Source organism: Rhinoderma darwinii, chromosome 3 (genome assembly GCF_050947455.1).
Source record: "Rhinoderma darwinii isolate aRhiDar2 chromosome 3, aRhiDar2.hap1, whole genome shotgun sequence".
Lineage (NCBI taxonomy): Eukaryota > Metazoa > Chordata > Amphibia > Anura > Rhinodermatidae > Rhinoderma > Rhinoderma darwinii.
The window spans coordinates 90309339-90328610 of record NC_134689.1 but is presented as its reverse complement, the minus strand read 5'-3'; the positions used below and the strand labels follow the sequence as shown (position 1 = coordinate 90328610).

Here is a 19272-nt window from a genome sequence, read left to right as displayed (position 1 = left end):
GCACATACCATTTATTTAACCCAAATAGCTTGAATATTCTGTGCTGACTAATTTCAGGGCTCTGTCTTTGTGAAATAATGCTCCAAATCCTCTGCTTTCTTTACACAGACATGGCATTAAATGATCACTAACCAAAAGCTTTTCATAATTCAATAGTACAAGCGAATAGAAGACATTTTGTAATATGTCTTATTAGAAAAAAAACTCGCTCTCCACATTTCTGGCTACTTTATCCCCTCTCCACCCCTCCTAACTGTTCACTTACTCTGAATTTACTGCTATATTCGTCTCCTCAAGACGAAACAGACGATCATGTCACTGAGGGAACGGGCTACAGCTGTTCATAGAGGTCTATGGAGCTGGGGGGGGAGCTGAGTGAGAGTGGCAGAGAGATACAACAGACAGACACGCAGCTTCAGCTTCCAGTAAGTGTTAGGGTATGTTCACACGCACTAATTACGGACGTAATTCGGGCGTTTTTGCCCCGAATTACGTCCGAAAATAGCGCCTCAATAGCGTTGACAAACATCTGCCCATTGAAAGCAATGGGCAGACGTTTGTCTGTTCACACGAGGCGTATATTTACGCGCCGCTGTCAAATGACGGCGCGTAAATAGACGCCCGCGTCAAAGAAGTGACCTGTCACTTCTTTGGCAGTAATTGGAGCCGTTATTCATTGGCGCTGCTATTCATTGGAGTCAATTACGTCCGTAATGGACACGGCGTTCAAGCGCCTGCACATGCCGGTACGGCTGAAATTACGGGGATGTTTTCAGGCGGAAACATCCCCGTAATTTCAGCCGTTACGGACGCTGTCGTGTGAACTTACCCTTATATCTCACCCTGGTGCTGGATTCACTGCTGTATAATCTCCTCCATGTTGTTGCTGCTTCGGAGGAGGTGATAAAGAGATTGGGGATCAGGATGTTCTCTTCTCTCTGTGTGTTGTGTATGGAAGACATGATAGCAGATAGGCTCAACCCACTAGGGATAGAGAAAACTGAAAATGAGAGTAAGAGCATGCAGAAGGCTCTAGCTCTATATAAATCTACTGAGAAACTCCATATACAAGTCATATAATGGCCAGCAATAGTGTTATTCCTCATGTACACGCGTATGACAGCCTATTCTGAAAAGTCAGGTATGCTCACGATAATGACATCCTGGCTTCCTGTAGCTACTACTAGCGGAGCTCTGGGGCTTACAGAAAAAGGATTTATTATAAATGACAAATCACACATCTATATGCAGTAAACTTTATCTGATGTCAGCTGTCTTATTTAGCTCTGACTTTTTTTTTTTAAGGGAAGCAGTGGATTTGAATACCTGTATCAGAAAAACGCTTTTCTTACCCCTATAAATATATTTAATAAAATCAATCCGCACAGAATTTTTGACTTAATTAGATAAAAAAAACAAAAAACTTTAGACCACATCTAAGAGTGCTATGAAGTCTGTTACTTGCTGTTATTAACCGTTCAGGCTGGGATGAGTACTATTAAGATAAGATCGACTTTATTGAACCCTGAAGGGAAATTAATAATCCTATTTATTAAAGGGTTTTTTCTGGACTTTAATATTGATGTCCTATCCGTAGGACAAGCCATCAATATCCCATTGGTTGCAGTCCTAGTCCTGGCACCCCCACCCATCAGCTGAATGAAGCGGCTGCAGCTCAGCCTCGCTCAAGTGAATGACACGGCGCTCGTCAGATGTGATCTGATATTGACGGCCTATACTACGAAGTGGTCATCAACATCAAAGTCTCGTGCCTATAGGTTCTGTGGTATTCCTATTAACTTGAGCAATAGTTTAATCCTCTGAGTGTGAATGTGCTGTGCTTGTGACCATCTTCCTTACTGTATTATAACTGGTAACTCTTATTTCTTGTTTAGGTACTATATTTGCCTATGGGCAGACTGGTACAGGCAAAACATTTACAATGGAGGGAGTGCGAGTTGTTCCTGAACTCCGAGGCATCATCCCTAATTCATTTGCTCACATATTTGGACATATTGCAAAAGCAGAAGGAGATACACGGTAAGATTCACTTTGGAAAGTTCCTGTTTGTACCTGATGTGTACTCTTCTCATTCATTGTAAAATGTGAGCGTAGTATAGACCAGCCAAAATCCGTCTCCTGTGGGTTGCAACCCCCGCGCTTCATATTTATTACCCTGCCACTTCACTGCCCACACAAGTTTAGGCAGCGAGCAGAACAGTTTATATAAGACGCCAGTTACCATGTGCTGATAATTACTTATGATGGTTTGATGGAAGCAATGGCAGCATATGAGACACTTTGAGCTGTGCAGCCTAAAGACCAGAAGACCCTTTTTACTGAAATATTTAAAAAACCTACAATTTAACACCATAATGGTAATTAGTCTACTTTGCAAGAAAACTTTTTTTTTTTTTTTTTTTTTACTAAAAGCCCAAGATCATGCAACTTCACTTAAGTGCCACAAAAAAGTGTAGCATGCCACACAAAAAAGTGGTTATTTAAATGTAGTCTATTACAAACCTCCAAATGGAAATGTGTTGGTTCACCGTCCCGCTGATAGACAACATTTGGCAGATCTTCCTCTATCTGTGGCATAAGCCATTCTTTTAATATGTAGTTCCATACTAGTCAGCCTGGTCGACTTTCTAGGACTACGCTCATACACGGCTCGAATCCTGTTCACTGTCTCTTCTGAAGTCTTTGGGCGGCCCGGACTTTTACCATGACATGAACATCGAGTGGTTACGAATTGCTCCACCCAACGCAAAATGCAGTTTCTATGCGGAGCACGTTTACCAAATTTATTCTGGAAGTTTCGCTGTACTGTCACAATAGACTCCGTTCCTACAAATTCCAACGCGCAACAAAAATTTTTTGCTTCAAAGTCGTTGCCTTATGTCACAGTGTGTAAGCGCATTTCATATTTGGCTCATGAAAATGAAAGCTGTGCTGTGATTGGTAACTGAGACAGTTTTGCTTTGATTTTGCCACTGGCCATTTACCACTGATGTTACTCTAACTACAGGCCTTTACTTATGCACCATCCTTTTTGAATCACTATAATATATATATATATATATATATATATATACATATAATATGCTGGTCTGTTTAGGAGCACACTCTTAGATTATTAAAGGGGTATTCCCAACTCCTAGCAGAGCGATCAGTTTCCAAGGGCAACCGCCAAATGTTTTTAAAAGCAGCCATTTATATAAATAGGAAAAAAACATTCATAATCCATATAAAAACTGTCGAATAATATATTTACAAGGGTAATGAACTTTTTTACGTGCAGATTTGAACCGAGTATTTGTTCTGTAGGTTTCTCGTCAGAGTGTCTTATTTGGAAATTTACAATGAGGAAGTACGGGATTTACTTGGAAAAGACCAAACACAGAGACTGGAGGTGAGCACAGTATAGTACAATATCCATTAAATGTTCCGTTGGTAACAACTGGTGTTTATATTTGTTTCAATAATTTTTATTGAATAAAACCAGTCACAATGGACATATAAACATTTTTACATAATACTGTTCGTTTAAATCTTACATGTACAGTTATTCAGCAAAAGATCAAATAAAGCGTAGTGGAAACACGCGAGGCACGAGACTGCTAAAACTGCACATATAACAATTTTTTTTTTTTTATGAAGGTGTTTATATTTCATATCGAGCATCTGCTCAAAAAATGGGACCGTCTAGTCTCCGCAAAGCATGCTGTAGACAGTACAATTCTGAATAATGGAATATTGACATGACAGATTTTTATTTTTTCACGGGTTTTGGCAAGTTATTTTGCCACTATTTTCCTAATTGAGGCAGAACCAAAGTGGTTTAACAAAAAAAAAAAAAATAATTGCCTATCCTTACCGAGGAGACTGTTGCATCATTACAGTGTTCCACAAGAGCTGCGTCCAGAGCTTCATGAAATGGATTTCCATGGTCGAGGAGCTGCACAGAAGTGTCTTTCTTTTAGTTATATGAACAGAGAAACACCGCAGAATGTCACACATAGACATTTTTGGGGTACATGACCCAACTGCTACAAACATTGAAGCGTCAGACAGGCATCAACCAATCTTCCTCAGGTTATTCAAGTCTTTAGCTCAAGGCAGAATTGTCTCCGAGCTAATGGCAGAGTGCTGTATTTATGTTAAAAGGGTTTCTCCATCAGTGAAGCTGCCAGTGTGTCCACATTTAAAGGGCTTTTACCACAATTTACATTTATCACCTATCCACAGGATAGGTAATAAATGTACAATCGCTATGGGCCCACCACTGGGACTCCCGCCGATCTCTAGAACCTGCATCCGCGCTGCCGCTCTTTTCAATCTCTACGGGGCGGACGGAAACAGTTGAGTATAGCTCTCCGCTATTGCCGTCATTTTTACAGACTTTGAATGGAGTGGCTGACTCTCCGTTTAAAATCCTCTTCACTCCGATCGTGCACTGAGGAGGAACATGGGACTGGAGGCCCATTCTAGAGATAGGTGGTAGGAACCCCAGTGATCTAAATATATCACTTATTCTGTGGATGGGTGATAAATGTTAATTGTGGGAAAACCCCTTTAATGTAGTATTACACAGTGACCATGTAATTCAGCACTTGATATATGTACGTATTGTTGTGTTGGATTTTTTTGGGGTCCTTAAACGCGCAGCATACTGTAGCTTGAGGAGACTAGACCATTTGATGTATGCGCAGTAGATTGCCATGCTAGGTTTGAGCTCCCCTTTATAAGAAGCACAGCAGTTGAATATGTTTCATGATAAAGAATGCATGTATTCTATATAGGTTAATAAGAACCACTTTGCTTTAGGTTAAAGAGCGACCTGATGTTGGCGTTTACATCAAGGACCTATCTGGGTATGTTGTAAACAATGCTGATGATATGGATCGAATCATGACTCTGGGACACAAAAATCGTAAGTCCTGCCTGTGACTATTTAAATATAATTGTAGGGAGAAAAGGTCTGTATAGGAGATCAATAATAAAAAATCTCTGATGCCCATGATTTGTCGGTGTGTTTTTTTTTTCGCATTTAGCTTTCATTATTTCATTCATTATGTTTGGAAGCGTAAACTGCAGTAATGATAAGATTAAGGGGGTCCTTGGTTCAAAGCGATTCTTTTTGGGGACCCCTCATGGTACAGATGTAGGTTTCCAATGTAATGCTTGGCATGCCACACTACTCTGAATCTATTAGCCACACTCTTAAAACAATCGGTTTCGATATATTATAGCACCGTACAATAGTGGTGGCCAAATAGTATGTCGCCATCTACCAGTAGACCTCAGAGTGGAGACCAGTAGATTTTGATTTTTGGCGGTGAATGAGAGTTAATAGAAACAGCGTAGCACAGCTCCCCGCCACCTCTCCCCTGAGACTCACCAGGCATTGGGTTCTCGAGACCTTAAAGCTGGACCTGCATCTATTAGGCATTTATGACATCTCCTGTTAATGGAAGAAAAGGCCGTAAAGCTGTGACGACTATATTATGAAATTAATTTAGGACGTGTATTAGATCTAATAAGACCGGTATTCTTCAGATTGAGGGCACCGACCTCATAGCAGTTGCCCTCAATCTATTTTGTCATCCACTGGATCAACACTGCAGGATAAAATTACGAACTTAGTGGATTTTTCACTTTTTTTCATTATCACTAGTTGTTACTATAAATTGTAACGCGTATATTGTTCTTCACTGTCCACAGGTTCAGTTGGAGCCACAAACATGAATGAGCACAGCTCCCGCTCACACGCCATTTTCACCATCACTATAGAGTGTAGTGAGAAAGGCGGTGATGGCAATATCCATGTGCGAATGGGGAAGTTGCATCTTGTAGATCTTGCGGTATGTATATGTTTACATTTGGGTAGTTCTTCAGCTTACTGTATGTACTAAAATGTTCTTAGAACATTTTCGTATGGATAAAAAAAAAATATTCCGGCTCCAAATTTTTAAAATAAGTAAAATTGACCTATTAAGGTTATTTCACAAGAAATGCACCAGACCTAACACTGTGTATCTGTTTTTCTTGGATTGCTCTTTAAATTCTTTCACTCTGGTCCACCAAATGTAAGTTTCCAATGTTCTCTAGACTATAGTTCCTTAACACCACGGACCGTAACAATTTACTGCTGCATGTTACTGGGCTGTACAAGAGAAGTTGCAAAAATGATGCCCCCCCCCCCTCCCACTCCCATTCTTTGCCATCTCTCAGTGATGGAAGCTGCACTTCGTAGACTTCCTAATAGGCCTGCCCCCTACCTTTTTTTTTTTTTTATTTATTTTTTTTTTTTAAGTACATGTTTACTAGAAAGTAGGAGTTCTTACAATGTATTGACATTATTAGTATGCAATCCTTTTAATTGAAAGTTCTTCCCCCCCTTCAAGGAAGATGTATATCTCCTTAATCTATCCATATGATGACAATGGTTTGTTTTAAAAAAAATAAAAAAATCCTATGTATTTTTTTGTGATTCCTTAGGGTTCGGAAAGGCAAGGCAAGACTGGAGCAACCGGACAAAGACTGAAAGAAGCCACAAAAATTAACCTGTCACTTTCCACACTGGGCAATGTCATCTCTGCTTTGGTTGATGGAAAAAGCACTCACGTGCCATACAGGAATTCCAAGCTTACCAGATTGCTGCAGGATTCCTTGGGTGGAAATTCCAAGACCATGATGGTAGGAGTCTTTCTCCTGTTGACATACTTTACCCAATGTAGACCAGTCCCTAAATCCAAGTGATGAGTAATGGTGCCTAATTATAAAATGTATTCATCCCAGTGAATACCCGTCCTTTAGAGCTTCTTTAAAACAGTGGCCCACGTTTACAAAGACTTCTTTTATGCGAGCCTAAAGGCCCTATTACACCGGCCGATGCAGCGAGCGCCGATCGACGAAACATCGTTGATCGGCACTCGTTTGCTCCTGTCACAAGGAGCTATGGATGGGAACGAGCAGTCGTTACTCAGATCGCTCGTCACCAAACATTATCATGTCTGCAGCGCGTCTCCCTGTTTACACAGGAAGATGTGCTGCCAACAACGATAATATTTTACTTTTTTAAAACTATATGATCAGCAGATAACGAGCGTTTGCACGTTGATCTGCTGATCGCTGTCAGCGCAATTATCGTCAATGAGCGTTCTATGAACGCTTGTCTGCCCGATAATCGCCCAGTGTAAAGCCCTCTCAGGTTAGGTAAAGGAGGTAGTTAGAGTTATTTGTGCCAAATGTATTTCAAAGACACACTCCTCTTAATAAATTGGACACAATTTGAACTCCTAACAGTCAGAAAATAAAATTTCCGCCTGCTATGAGTAAGCGTACATTAGCGCCAAAATTTACGCCCTTTTTACTTAGTTTAAACGGACGCGTAAAAAATGCCCCATGGGAACGGAACGCCGTTTTTCCCATTGAAATCAATGGTCAGATCTTTGGAGGCATTTAGCCCCCGCATCTTTAGCTGTTTTTCGGGGCGTTTACGGCCCAAAAAAACGGCTGAAAATAGCCCGTGTGAACATACCCTTACTGTCTGGTAGTCTCTAGCCAATGTAGAAAGTGATAGCGTGTGTATGATATGCAGATTCCCACTATTATGAGCCTTTATACCCATATCACATTTATGCCTGTATTAAATAAATATCCAGATATACTATAGCACCACTTATGGTCCCTTTAACTTACATCGTGGGTGTCAAACTGCACTGCATGATCTGAACAATCCTATGCTATAGAATTTTTAGGTTCGGAATGATGCAGTAGAATAAATGTCTTTTGGTCATAGCCTATTGATTGTATATGACATAGTGCTGTCAGGAATATTATAACACAAAGGGGGGCTTTGACTATAAATGTGCATTTGTACATAAAAACAGCACCCACATATTGCTATTGTCCTCCAAGATCTCACCGTGGGAACCAGATTGGAATGTACCGTGGCATTTTTATTTGAGCATATGTTAAAAGTACAGTGATCCTTTAAAGTGTAGCTAAACGTTCGACAAACTTCTGACATGTCATAGTGACATGTCAGAAGTTTGTATTGGTGGGGGGGGTCCGAGCACTGAGACCCCACCAATCGCTAGAACGAAGCAGCTGAAGCGTTCGTGTGAGCGCTCAGCTGCTTTGTTTCTGTTCGGCTTTTTCCGGAAATAAATGTATCAGTGTACGGACTCAATAGAAAGTCTATGAGTCCGTACTCCGATACATCGGCTTTCCGGAAAAAGCCGAACAGAAACGAAGCAGCTGAGCACTCACACGAACACTTCAGCTGCTTCGTTCTTACGATTGGTGGGGGTCCCCGTGCTCGGACCCCCACCAATACAAACTTCTGACATGTCACTATGACATGTCAGAAGTTTGTCGAACATTCTGCTACACTTTAACTATGTAATATAGAAACAGGGAGGAAACCTCCAGCTCACCGGTCTGCGTCTCCAACAGTGTCGCTCGGATCCCCGAGACGGCCCGCGGTGTAAAATGGCAAGATAGAGGAAAGAATGATCCAGCGCTGAAGTGATTAAAAGGGAAAAGCAGGTCCCATGTTTATTGGAGAAGACATTAAAATCGAATGGGAGACGCAGTCCCAAGGCAAGAGTAGTCAGGGTATATACCCGAGCCTACGTGTTTCGAACGCAATCTGCGTTCTATCTTGACACTTTAACTGTGTTAGTAAGTAAAAAATCTTTTCTGTGGTATTCTAGAAAAGGATCATATCGTAGAATTTCTGAGAAGATAGATGTAACTACACAGCTGACCACTAGATGCCGCTAGTTGCTAGGTTAATCCTTTATTTAACCCCTTAATGACCAGCCTATTTTAGACCTTAATGACCAAGCTATTTTTTACGTTTTTCCATCGTCTCATTACAAGAGCTATAACCTTTTTATTTTTGCGTCGACATAGCTGTAGAAGGTCTTGTTTTTTGCGGGACAAGTTGTATTTTTTAATAGCACCATTTTGGGGGACATATTATTTATTGATTAACTTTTATTAACTTTTTTTGGGGGGAATAGAAAAAAATCTCAAATTTCGCCACTATTTTTTTGTGTCCTAAATCTACGCCGTTTACCGTGTGATATAAATAACACAATAACTTTATTCAGCGGGTTGTTACGATTGCAACGATACCAAATTTGTATAGATTTTGTCTGTTTTACTACTTTTACACAGTAAAAACGCTTTTTTTTTCAAAATTATTTGTTTTTGTGTCTCCATATTTGAAGAACTGTAACGTTTTTATTTTTTCGCCGATGCGGTTGTATGAGAGCTTTTTTTTTTGCGGGACGACTTGTAGTTTTTATTGGTACCATTTTGGAGTAGATGCGACTTTTTGATCACTTTTTAATCAAATTTTTTTAAAGTCAGTAATCACAGAAAACAGCATTTTTTCCATAGTTTTTTATTTAATTTTTTACGGCGTTCACCGTGCGGGTCAAATAATGTAATAGATTTATAGTGGGGGTCGTTATGGACGCGGCGATACCAAATATGTGTAACTTTTTTACTTTATTTAGTTTTTTTTAATACTAAAGCAGTTTGTAAGGGGAAAAAGTGGGTTTTTCCATTTTTTATTTTTTTTCATGAACTTTATTAAACTTTTTTTTAAACTTTTTTACTAGTCCCACTAGGGGACTTTAATATGCGATCATCCGATCGCTATTATAATACACTGCAATACTTTTGTATTGCAGAGTATTACTGCCTGTCCGTTTAAAACTAGCAGGCATTCGCTACAGGCAGACCTGGGGGCCTTTATTAGGCCCCCCGGCTGCCGTTGGAGACACAGAAACTCGGCGATCTTATCGCCTGGTGTCGGTGGGGGAGAGAGGGAGCTCCCTCCCTCTCTCCAAAAACCACTCAGATGTGGTGCACGCTATTGCACACTGCATCTAAAGGGTTAAACGGGTGAGATCGATACTAATATCGATCTCACCCGGCAGAGCAGGGACGCTCCCAGCCCTCAGCTGCCACTAGCAGCTGAAAGCAGGGAGATTTGACGCTCCCTGTTCTGTTTACTTTATCCTGATGCAGTGCCGTAAAAAGGCATATGCATCAGAATAAAGCCTGTTAGTGGCCGCCGTGAAGAGGCGTATTGGCGGTCACTAACGGGTTAAATGACAAATGAAGACTATGGAATACTACTAATTTTTGTTTTTAAAGTGACAACATATACGATAGTTATAAATTAAAATAAATAACCAATCAAATCAAATATGCTGATGCCCGTTCTGCCTTACAGTGTGCAAACATTGGCCCAGCAGATTACAATTATGATGAAACAATCAGCACTCTCCGTTACGCAAATAGAGCGAAAAATATCAAGAATAAAGCCAGAATTAATGAAGATCCCAAGGATGCACTTTTGCGTCAGTTTCAGAAAGAAATTGAAGAACTTAAAAAGAAACTTGAAGAAGGTAAAAAAATTTAATTTAAAATGCTAGAGTGAATCCGTATCTGCGGTATTCCAAATGGTGGAGTACGGAGTATTGATTCTCTACAATATTATTCAATCTGCTTGTTTAGGGGAGGAAATCTCTGGCTCTGATGACAGTGGCACAGATGAAGATGATGATGAGGATGGAGAGATTGGGGAAGATGGCGAAAAGAAGAAAAAACGGAGAGGTAAGATCCCAAAAGTTGGTGTTGAGTCAGAGTAAATGTTAAAAGGAAAAATGTCTATTAAATATATGACCTGGTGATATGTTTCTTACAATAGTGTTGGCTGCCTGTGATGTGGTTTTAACCCTAGTACCAAGAACTAGTAGTGATGTGACCTCCCTGGTGCCTATAGTGGTAACAGCTGGGAATCCCCATGGAAGGTCTTGAGAGCAATACGTGGGTGGGGAACACAGATTTACATGATAGGAAAACTCCAGCCAAATCTCCTTCACCCGCTGGAAGCATCACCCACTGTCAGAGGTGTATTTTCCATCCCAAGGCCTTATTCACACGGACGTGTCCGTTTTGCGCGCGCAAAAGGCCCGTGTGTAATCAGCATATGGTGCGCGGCTTCGCGATTTTCGCGCAGCCGGCATCATTATGGCACTCTGGTTTTATGTTTACAAACAGAAAAGCACGTGGTGCTTTTCTGTTTTCATTTATTTTACTGCTGTTGCGTGAATCACGCGCGGCACCCGGAAGTGCTTCCGTGTGCCGAGCGCGATTTGCACGCACCCATTGATTTCAATGGGTGCGTGCTCCGCGAAACACGGGCAAATTTAGGACATGTCATGAGTTTCACACAGCGGACATACGCTGCGTGAAATTCACTGACAGTCTGCACGGCCCCATTCATTAACCCCTTCCCGCGATTGGGCGTAACTGTACGTCCAAATTCCAAGTGATTTCCCGCACTTGGCGTACTGTTATGCCCGGCAGATAAAGCGAGCACAGGAGCTGTGCGCGCTTTATCTGCAGCGGCTGTCAGCTGTTATACACAGCTGACATGCCGCTGCAATGGCTGCGATGGCTGTTACCGCCGATCGCAGCCATTTAACCCCTTCAATGCGGCTGTCAATGACGTCCGCCGCATTGAAGTGGTTTACAGAGGGAGGGAGCTCCCTCTGTACCCCCCGGGCCTCCCCGCGATGGATCGCGGGTGGCGATTGTTGCTATGGCAACCAGGAAGCCGTTACTAGGCTTCCTGGTTGCCAAGGTACGGTAGCCTATTAGGTCCTGCCCGAGGCAGGACCTAATCGGCTAACTGTCAAATGAAAAATGACAGTTACGATGCACTGCACTACATAAGTAGTGCAGTGCATCGTAGCGTGGATCAGAAGACCAGATCTTCAAGTCCCCAGGTCAGTGTAAAAGAAAAAGTGAAAAATGTAAAAAAAAATGTGAAAGAAAAATAAATTAATTAATAAATAATAAAAACAACACTTGCCCTGTTTCCCTGATCAACTCCTTTTATTATTAGAAAAAACATGAAAATATGAAAAAAAAACTATACATAATAGGTATCGCCGCGTTCAGAACGGCCTGATCTATAAAAATATCACATTATTTTTACCGCACGGTGAACACCGAAATTTTTTTTCATAAAAAACAATGACAGTATTTTATTTTTTGGTCATCTTGTCTCAAAAATTTTTTAATAAAAAGTGATCAAAAAGTTGCAAGTAACGCAAAATGGTACCAATGTAAACTACAGTTCGTCACGCATAAAACAAGCCGTCCCGCAGCGATATCAACTAAAAAATAAAAAAGTTATGGCTGTCAGAAAATGGCCACACTAAAACATGATTTTTTTAGAAAAGAGTGAAACATAAAAAAACAATATAAATTTGGTGTCGCTGTAATCGTATCGCCCCGCAGAATAAAGTTAACATGTTGTTTATACTGCACGGTGAACACTGTAAAAAAACAAACAAAAAAGAAACGTGCTGGAATGGCTGTTTTTTGGTTTCCTCATCTCCCAAAAAATGAAATAAATAGTGAGAAAAAAATCTCATGTCCACCAAAATGAAACCAATAAAAATTACAGCTCGTTCCACAAAAAACGCGCCCTCACACACGCCCTAACGGAAAAATAACACGTTATGACTCTCAAAACGCAATGATGCAAAATGATTCTAAATGACGACCCAGACTAATTTTTAGGTCCAGTAGAATTTCACTAAACACCTCACATCATCATTTGCTGGACCCCCCCAGGTGGACCCCATGGACACAGCGGTGATGAGGAAACTTTAGGGCCTTGTGCGGCTTATAGGGCTGGTGAAGAAGTCAAAGATTAGGCAATACTGGAGTGCAGATAGTTTGTATAATACCCAATAAACCCGGCCTGTGTATAAAGGATTGGTTCAAAGCAACCACACCAATCCATGGATTATTCATTCTCCCCATTATTACATCATCCTATTATGACCTGATGCACTCCGCCCAGCTTACATATATCCTGATGTACTCCGCCCAACTTACATATACCCTGATGTACTCCGCCCAGCTTACATATACCCTGATGTACTCCACCCAGCTAACATATACCCTGATGTACTCTGCCCAGCTTATATATACCCTGATGTACTCCGTCCAGCTTACATATACCCTGATGCACTCCGCCCAGCTTACATATACCCTGATGTACTCCGTCCAGCTTATATATATACCCTGATGTACTCTGCCCAGCTTATATATACCCTGATGTACTCTGCCCAGCTTACATATACCCTGATGCACTCCGCCCAGCTTATATATACCCTGATGTACTCCGCCGAGTTTACATATACCCTGATGTACTCTGCCCAGCTTACATATATCCTGATGTACTCAACACAGATTACATATACCCTGATGTACTCCGCACAGCTTACATATACCCTGAGGTACTCCTCACAGCTTACATATACCCTGAGGTACTCCTCACAGTTTACATATACCCTGATGTACTCCACCCAGCTAACATATACCCTGATGTACTCTGCCCAGCTTATATATACCCTGATGTACTCCGTCCAGCTTACATATACCCTGATGCACTCCGCCCAGCTTACATATACCCTGATGTACTCCGTCCAGCTTATATATATACCCTGATGTACTCTGCCCAGCTTATATATACCCTGATGTACTCTGCCCAGCTTACATATACCCTGATGCACTCCGCCCAGCTTATATATACCCTGATGTACTCCGCCGAGTTTACATATACCCTGATGTACTCTGCCCAGCTTACATATATCCTGATGTACTCAACACAGATTACATATACCCTGAGGTACTCCTCACAGCTTACATATACCCTGAGGTACTCCTCACAGTTTACATATACCCTGATGTACTCCGCCCAGCTTACATATACCCTGATGTACTCCTCACAGATTACATATACCCTGATTTACTCAGCCCAGTTTACATATACCCTGATGTACTCAGCACAGCTTACATATACCCTGATGTACTCAGCACAGCTTACATATACCCTGATGTACTCCTCACATATTACATATACCCTGATGTACTCCTCACAGCTTACATATACCCTGATGTACTCTGCCCAGCTTACATATACCCTGATGTACTCCGCCCAGCTTACATATACCCTGATGTACTCCGCACAGCTTACATATACCCTGATGTACTCCGCCCAGCTTACGTATACCCTGATGTACTCTGCCCAGCTTACATATGCCCCCACATTATAAGATAAAATACCACTAAAACACCAGGCAAAATCTGCGCTTCAAAAGCCAAATGGTGGTCCAACTAAGCCTGGCAGTGTGCCCAAACGGCAATTTATGACCACATATGGGGTATTACTGTATTCTGGAGAACCCGCTTAACAATTTATGGGATGTGTGTCTACGGTGGTACAAGCTGGGCACAACACATTGGGCACTGAAATGGCATATCTGTGGAAAACAGCAATTTTCAATCTGCAACATCTATTGTTTACTCATTTTTGCAAAACACTTGTGCGGTCAAAATGCTCACTACACCCCTAGATTAATTCCTCAATGGGTGTAGTTTGCCAAATGGAGTCACTTTTTTTCCACTGTACTGGTACCTTAGGAGCTTTACAAATGTGACATGGTGCCGAGAAATCAAACCAGCAAAATCTGTACTCCAAAAGCTAAATAGCGTGCCTTCCCTTCCGAGTCCTGCCGCTTGCCCAAACAGCAGTTTATGACCACATGTTGGGTATTTCCGTACTCTGGAGAAGTTGCTTTACAAATGTTATGGTGCTTTTCATCATTTATTTGTTGAAAAAAATAAGAATTTTGAGGTAAAGCTACATCTTATTGGAAAATAATGTGATTTTTCATTTTCACTGCCCAATTCTAATGAAATCTATGAAACACCTGTGGGATCAAAATGCTCACTACACCCCTATATTAATTCCTCAATGGGTGTAGTTTGCCAAATGGAGTCACTTTTGGGGTGTTTCCACTGTACTGGTGCCTAAGGGGCTTTGCAAAATCGACATGGCGCAGAAAAACCAATCCAGCAAAATCTGCTCTCCAAAAGCCAAATGGCGCTCTTTCCCTTCTGAGCCCTGATGTGTATTCATACAGTACTTTATTACCACATATGGGGTATTTCCGTACTCTGGAGAAGTTGCTTTACAAATGTTAGTGATTTTTCTCCTTTATTTGATGAGAAAATGAAATTTTTTTACCTAAAGCTACGTCTTAGTGGAAAAAAATGAAATTTTTCATGTTTACTGCCCAATTCTAAGGAAATCTATGAAACACCTGGGGGGTCAAAATGCTCACTACACCCCTAGTTGAATTCCTTTAGGAGTGTAGTTTCCCAAATGGAGTCACTTTTGGGGAGTTTCCACTGTACTGGTACCTTAGGAGCTTTACAAATGCGGCATGGTGCAGAGAAACCAATCCAGCAAAATCAGCGCTCCAAAAGCTAAATGGCGTGCCTTCCCTTCCGAGTCCTGTCGCTTGCCCAAACAGCAGTTTATGACCATATGTTTGGTATATCTGTACTCTGGAGAAGTTGCTTTACAAATGTTGGGGTGCTTTTCCTCATTTATTTGTTGAAAAACATGCGTTAAAGCTACATCTTATTGGAAAATAATGTAATTTTTCATTTTCATTGCCCAATTCTAATGAAATCTATGAAACACCTGTGGGGTCAAAATGCTCACTACACCCCTAGATGAATTCCTCAAGCGGTGTAGTTTCCAAAATGGGGTCTTTTTTGGGGTGTTTCCGTTATTTTTGCACCACAAGACCTCTTCTAACCTGACATGGTGCCTGAAATATTATTTAAGAAAAGAAAGGCCCAAAAATCCTCTAGGTGCTCCTTTGTTCTGGGGCTTTTGTTTCAGTACAGTAGCGCACTAGGGCCACATGTGGGATATTTCTAAAAACTTCAGAATCAGGGCAATAAATATTCAGTTGTGTTTCTCTGGTAAAAACCTTCAGTATTACAGGAAAAATGGATTAAAATGGAATTTCTGCAAAAAAAAAATGAAATTTGCAAATTTCCCTCCACTTTGTTTTAATTCCTGTGAAACGCATAAAGGGTTAAGAAACTTTCTAAATGCTGTTTTTGAATACTTTAAGGGGTGCAGTTTTTAAAATGGGGTGATTTGTGGGGTTCCTAATATATAAGGCCCTCAAAGCCACTTCAGAACTGAACTAATCCCTAAAAAAATTGGCTTTTGAAATTTTCTTGAAAATGTGAGAAATTGCTGCTAAAGTTCTAAGCCTTGTAACGTCCTAGAAAAATAAAAGTATGTTCAAAAAATGATGCAAACATAAAGTAGACATATGGGGGATGTTAGCTAGTAACTATTTTGTGTGGTATAACCATCTGTCTTACAAGCAGATACATTTGAATTTAGAAAATGCAAATTTTTTGCAAATTTTCTCTAAATTTTGGTGTTTTTCACACAAAAATATTGAATATATCGACCAAATTTTTTCACTAACTTAAAGAGGCTCTGTCACCAGATTTTGCAACCCCTATCTGCTATTGTAGCAGATAGGCGCTGCAATGTAGATTACAGTAACGTTTTTATTTTTTAAAAACTAGCATTTTTGGCCAAGTTATGGCCATTTTTGTATTTATGCAAATGAGGCTTGCAAAAGTCCAAGTGGGCGTGTTGAAAAGTAAAAGTACAAGTGGGCGTGTATTATGTGCGTACATCGGGGCGTGTTTACTACTTTTACTACCTGGGCGTCCTGATGAGAAGTATCATCCACTTCTCTTCAGAACGCCCAGCTTCTGGCAGTGCAGATCTGTGACGTCACTCACAGGTCCTGCATCGTGTCGGCCACATCGGCACCAGAGGCTACAGTTGATTCTGCAGCAGAATCAGCGTTTGCAGGTAAGTAGCTACATCGATTTACCTGCAAACGCCGATGCTGCTGCAGAATCATCTGTAGCCTCTGGTGTCGATGTGTCCTCGCTCGTCTGACACGATGCAGGACCTGGGGAAGTGACGTCACAGCGTGATCTCTCGAGAACACGGCTGTGTCTGCACTGCCAGAAGCTGGGCGTTCTGAAGAGAAGTGGATGACAGAGCCTCTTTAAAGTACAATATGTCACGAGAAAACAATGTCAGAATCGCTTGGATAGGTAAAAGCATTCCCAAGTTATTACCACATATAGTAACACACTTCAGATTTAAAAAATGAGGCTGTCATTTGGTCCAAAAGTGGCTGGGTCCTGAAGGGGTTAACATAGGTCCGTGCGACGCACCTGAACATCCCGCGCGTAGCACGGACGTATAACATGTTCGTGTGAATAAGGCCTTAGGCTCAGTTTGGCAGCTATAATGATGTGTACTTTAGTTCTGTACTGGTAAAGTGATACAGCCTTTCTTCTTCATTATGTGGGAAAGCTGGTCACACCAGTCTTATTACACCCTTGCAGTATAGTGCTGCACTTATCTGGGGGACTCTACCAAAATTATATAAAACAAAAAAAGGGATTCTGTCACCAGATGGACTCCTTTAACCGCTTCCCGACCGCCCACTGTATATTCACGTCGGCACTTGCTGGGCTCTGTGCAGTGCCGACGTGAATTCACGGTGGGTGTTTAAAAGCGCGATCCGGGTGTCTCAGAGTAGCGCTGACACCCGGATCGCGCTGTTATCACCTGCCTCTGGTCCTGGAGATATGATCGGGACCTGATTAGTTCAGGTCCCGGTCATGTGATCGCAGGGAAAGTGTGTTGTAGCAACGAACTGTAAAGTTTGTTGCTATAACAAACTGGAAAGTTTGTTGCTACAACAAACTTTCCCGGGGACCGATTGCGGGTGCTGCAGTCGGTTATAAGGCAGAACCGGGGGCCATATAACAGCCCCCGGGTCTGCCATGCACAGCAGCCTATGAGAACCAGCCGGATGCTGGTTCTCATAAGCTTCCTGTCAGTGTGACTCTCAGCGTCACACTGAGAGTTTATAATACGTTACACTACCTAGGTAGTGTAATGTATTATAGCAGCGATCAGTGCTGCCAGGCTTCAAGTAAAACAAGTAAAAAGTCAAAAATAAAGTAATAAAATTTTTTTATAAAAGTGTAAAAACAAGTTATAAAAGTTACAAAAAAAAAATAATGCTTTTTTTCCTATAATAAGTCTTTTATTATAGGAAAAAAATGAAAATGTTAAAAAAAAGTACACATATATTTGGTATCACCGCGTTCGTAACGACCCCAACTATAAAACTATAATATTATTTTTCCCGCACGGTGAACACCGCAAAAAAAATAATTAAAAAACAATGTCAGAATCACATTTTTTGGTTACCAACCCTCCCAAAATATACAATAAAGTGATCAAAAAGTCGCATGTACCCCAAAATAGTACCAATAAAAACTACAACCCGTCCCGCAAAAAACAAGCCCTTACACTGCTTTTTTGACGGAAAAATATAAAATTATGACTCTCAGAATATGGTGACACAAAAAATAAATTATTTTATCAAAGTGATTTTATTGCGCAATCTCCACAAAACATAAAAAACCTATATACATATGGTATCGCCATAATCGTAGCGACCCGCAGAATAAAGTAAAATGTCATTTATACCGCACGGTGAAAAGTGTAAAAAAAAAATACAAAAAACATTGTCAGAATTTATGTTTCTTTGTCACTTTGCTTCCAAAAAAATCTAATAAAAAGTGATAAAAAAAAATCACATGTACCCTAAAATGGTACTAATGAAAAGTACAGATTGTCCCGCAATAAATAAGCCCTCACACAGCTCCGTTGGAGAAAAAATAAAAAAGTTCTGGCTCTCAGAATATGGCGATGCAAAATGTGCAGAGTGTCCAAAAGCGGATAGGATCGGGCGCCATTTATCAGTGCGACAAAGGCCACATATCTGCTAATTATTATTTATGTACCCCATTATTATACCCTCTTATTATGCCCTGATGTACTCTGCCCAGTTTACACATACCCCCACATTATAAACTGAGATACCAGCAAAACGCCAAACAGAACAGTTACCAAGCAAAATCTGCGCTCCAAAAGCCAAATGGCGTTCCCTCCCTTCTGAGCCCCACAGCGTGCCCAAACACCAGCTTACGTCCACATATATGACATTTTATATCGGGGAGAACCCACTCAACATTGTATGAGGTATTTGTCTTCAGTGGCACAAACTGGGCACAATATATTGTGCATTAAAATGGCATATCATTGGAAAATTTTAATTTTCACTTTGCAACATCCGCTGCGCATTAACGCCTTGGCGCACCACGACTTAATAGCATGTCGTGGTGCGAGGGGTTATATATGGAGCGGGCTCACGCGCTTTGCCCGCTCCATATTCTGCA

At 41.1% G+C, this 19272-nt stretch overlaps 1 protein-coding gene across 2 annotated transcripts in view; it reads left to right on the top strand.

The window, feature by feature from the left end:
* Window positions 1–19272, top strand: part of KIF3A (kinesin family member 3A) — a 77958-nt gene that overhangs the window by 3678 nt on the left and 55008 nt on the right. For both annotated transcript variants that reach the window (XM_075856459.1, XM_075856458.1), the window contains 7 exons: window positions 1896–2040; window positions 3328–3412; window positions 4828–4933; window positions 5725–5864; window positions 6502–6699; window positions 10262–10436; window positions 10546–10644. In XM_075856459.1, the coding sequence (XP_075712574.1) occupies window positions 1896–2040; window positions 3328–3412; window positions 4828–4933; window positions 5725–5864; window positions 6502–6699; window positions 10262–10436; window positions 10546–10644 (948 nt within the window). The remainder of the gene's footprint in view (window positions 1–1895; window positions 2041–3327; window positions 3413–4827; window positions 4934–5724; window positions 5865–6501; window positions 6700–10261; window positions 10437–10545; window positions 10645–19272) is intronic.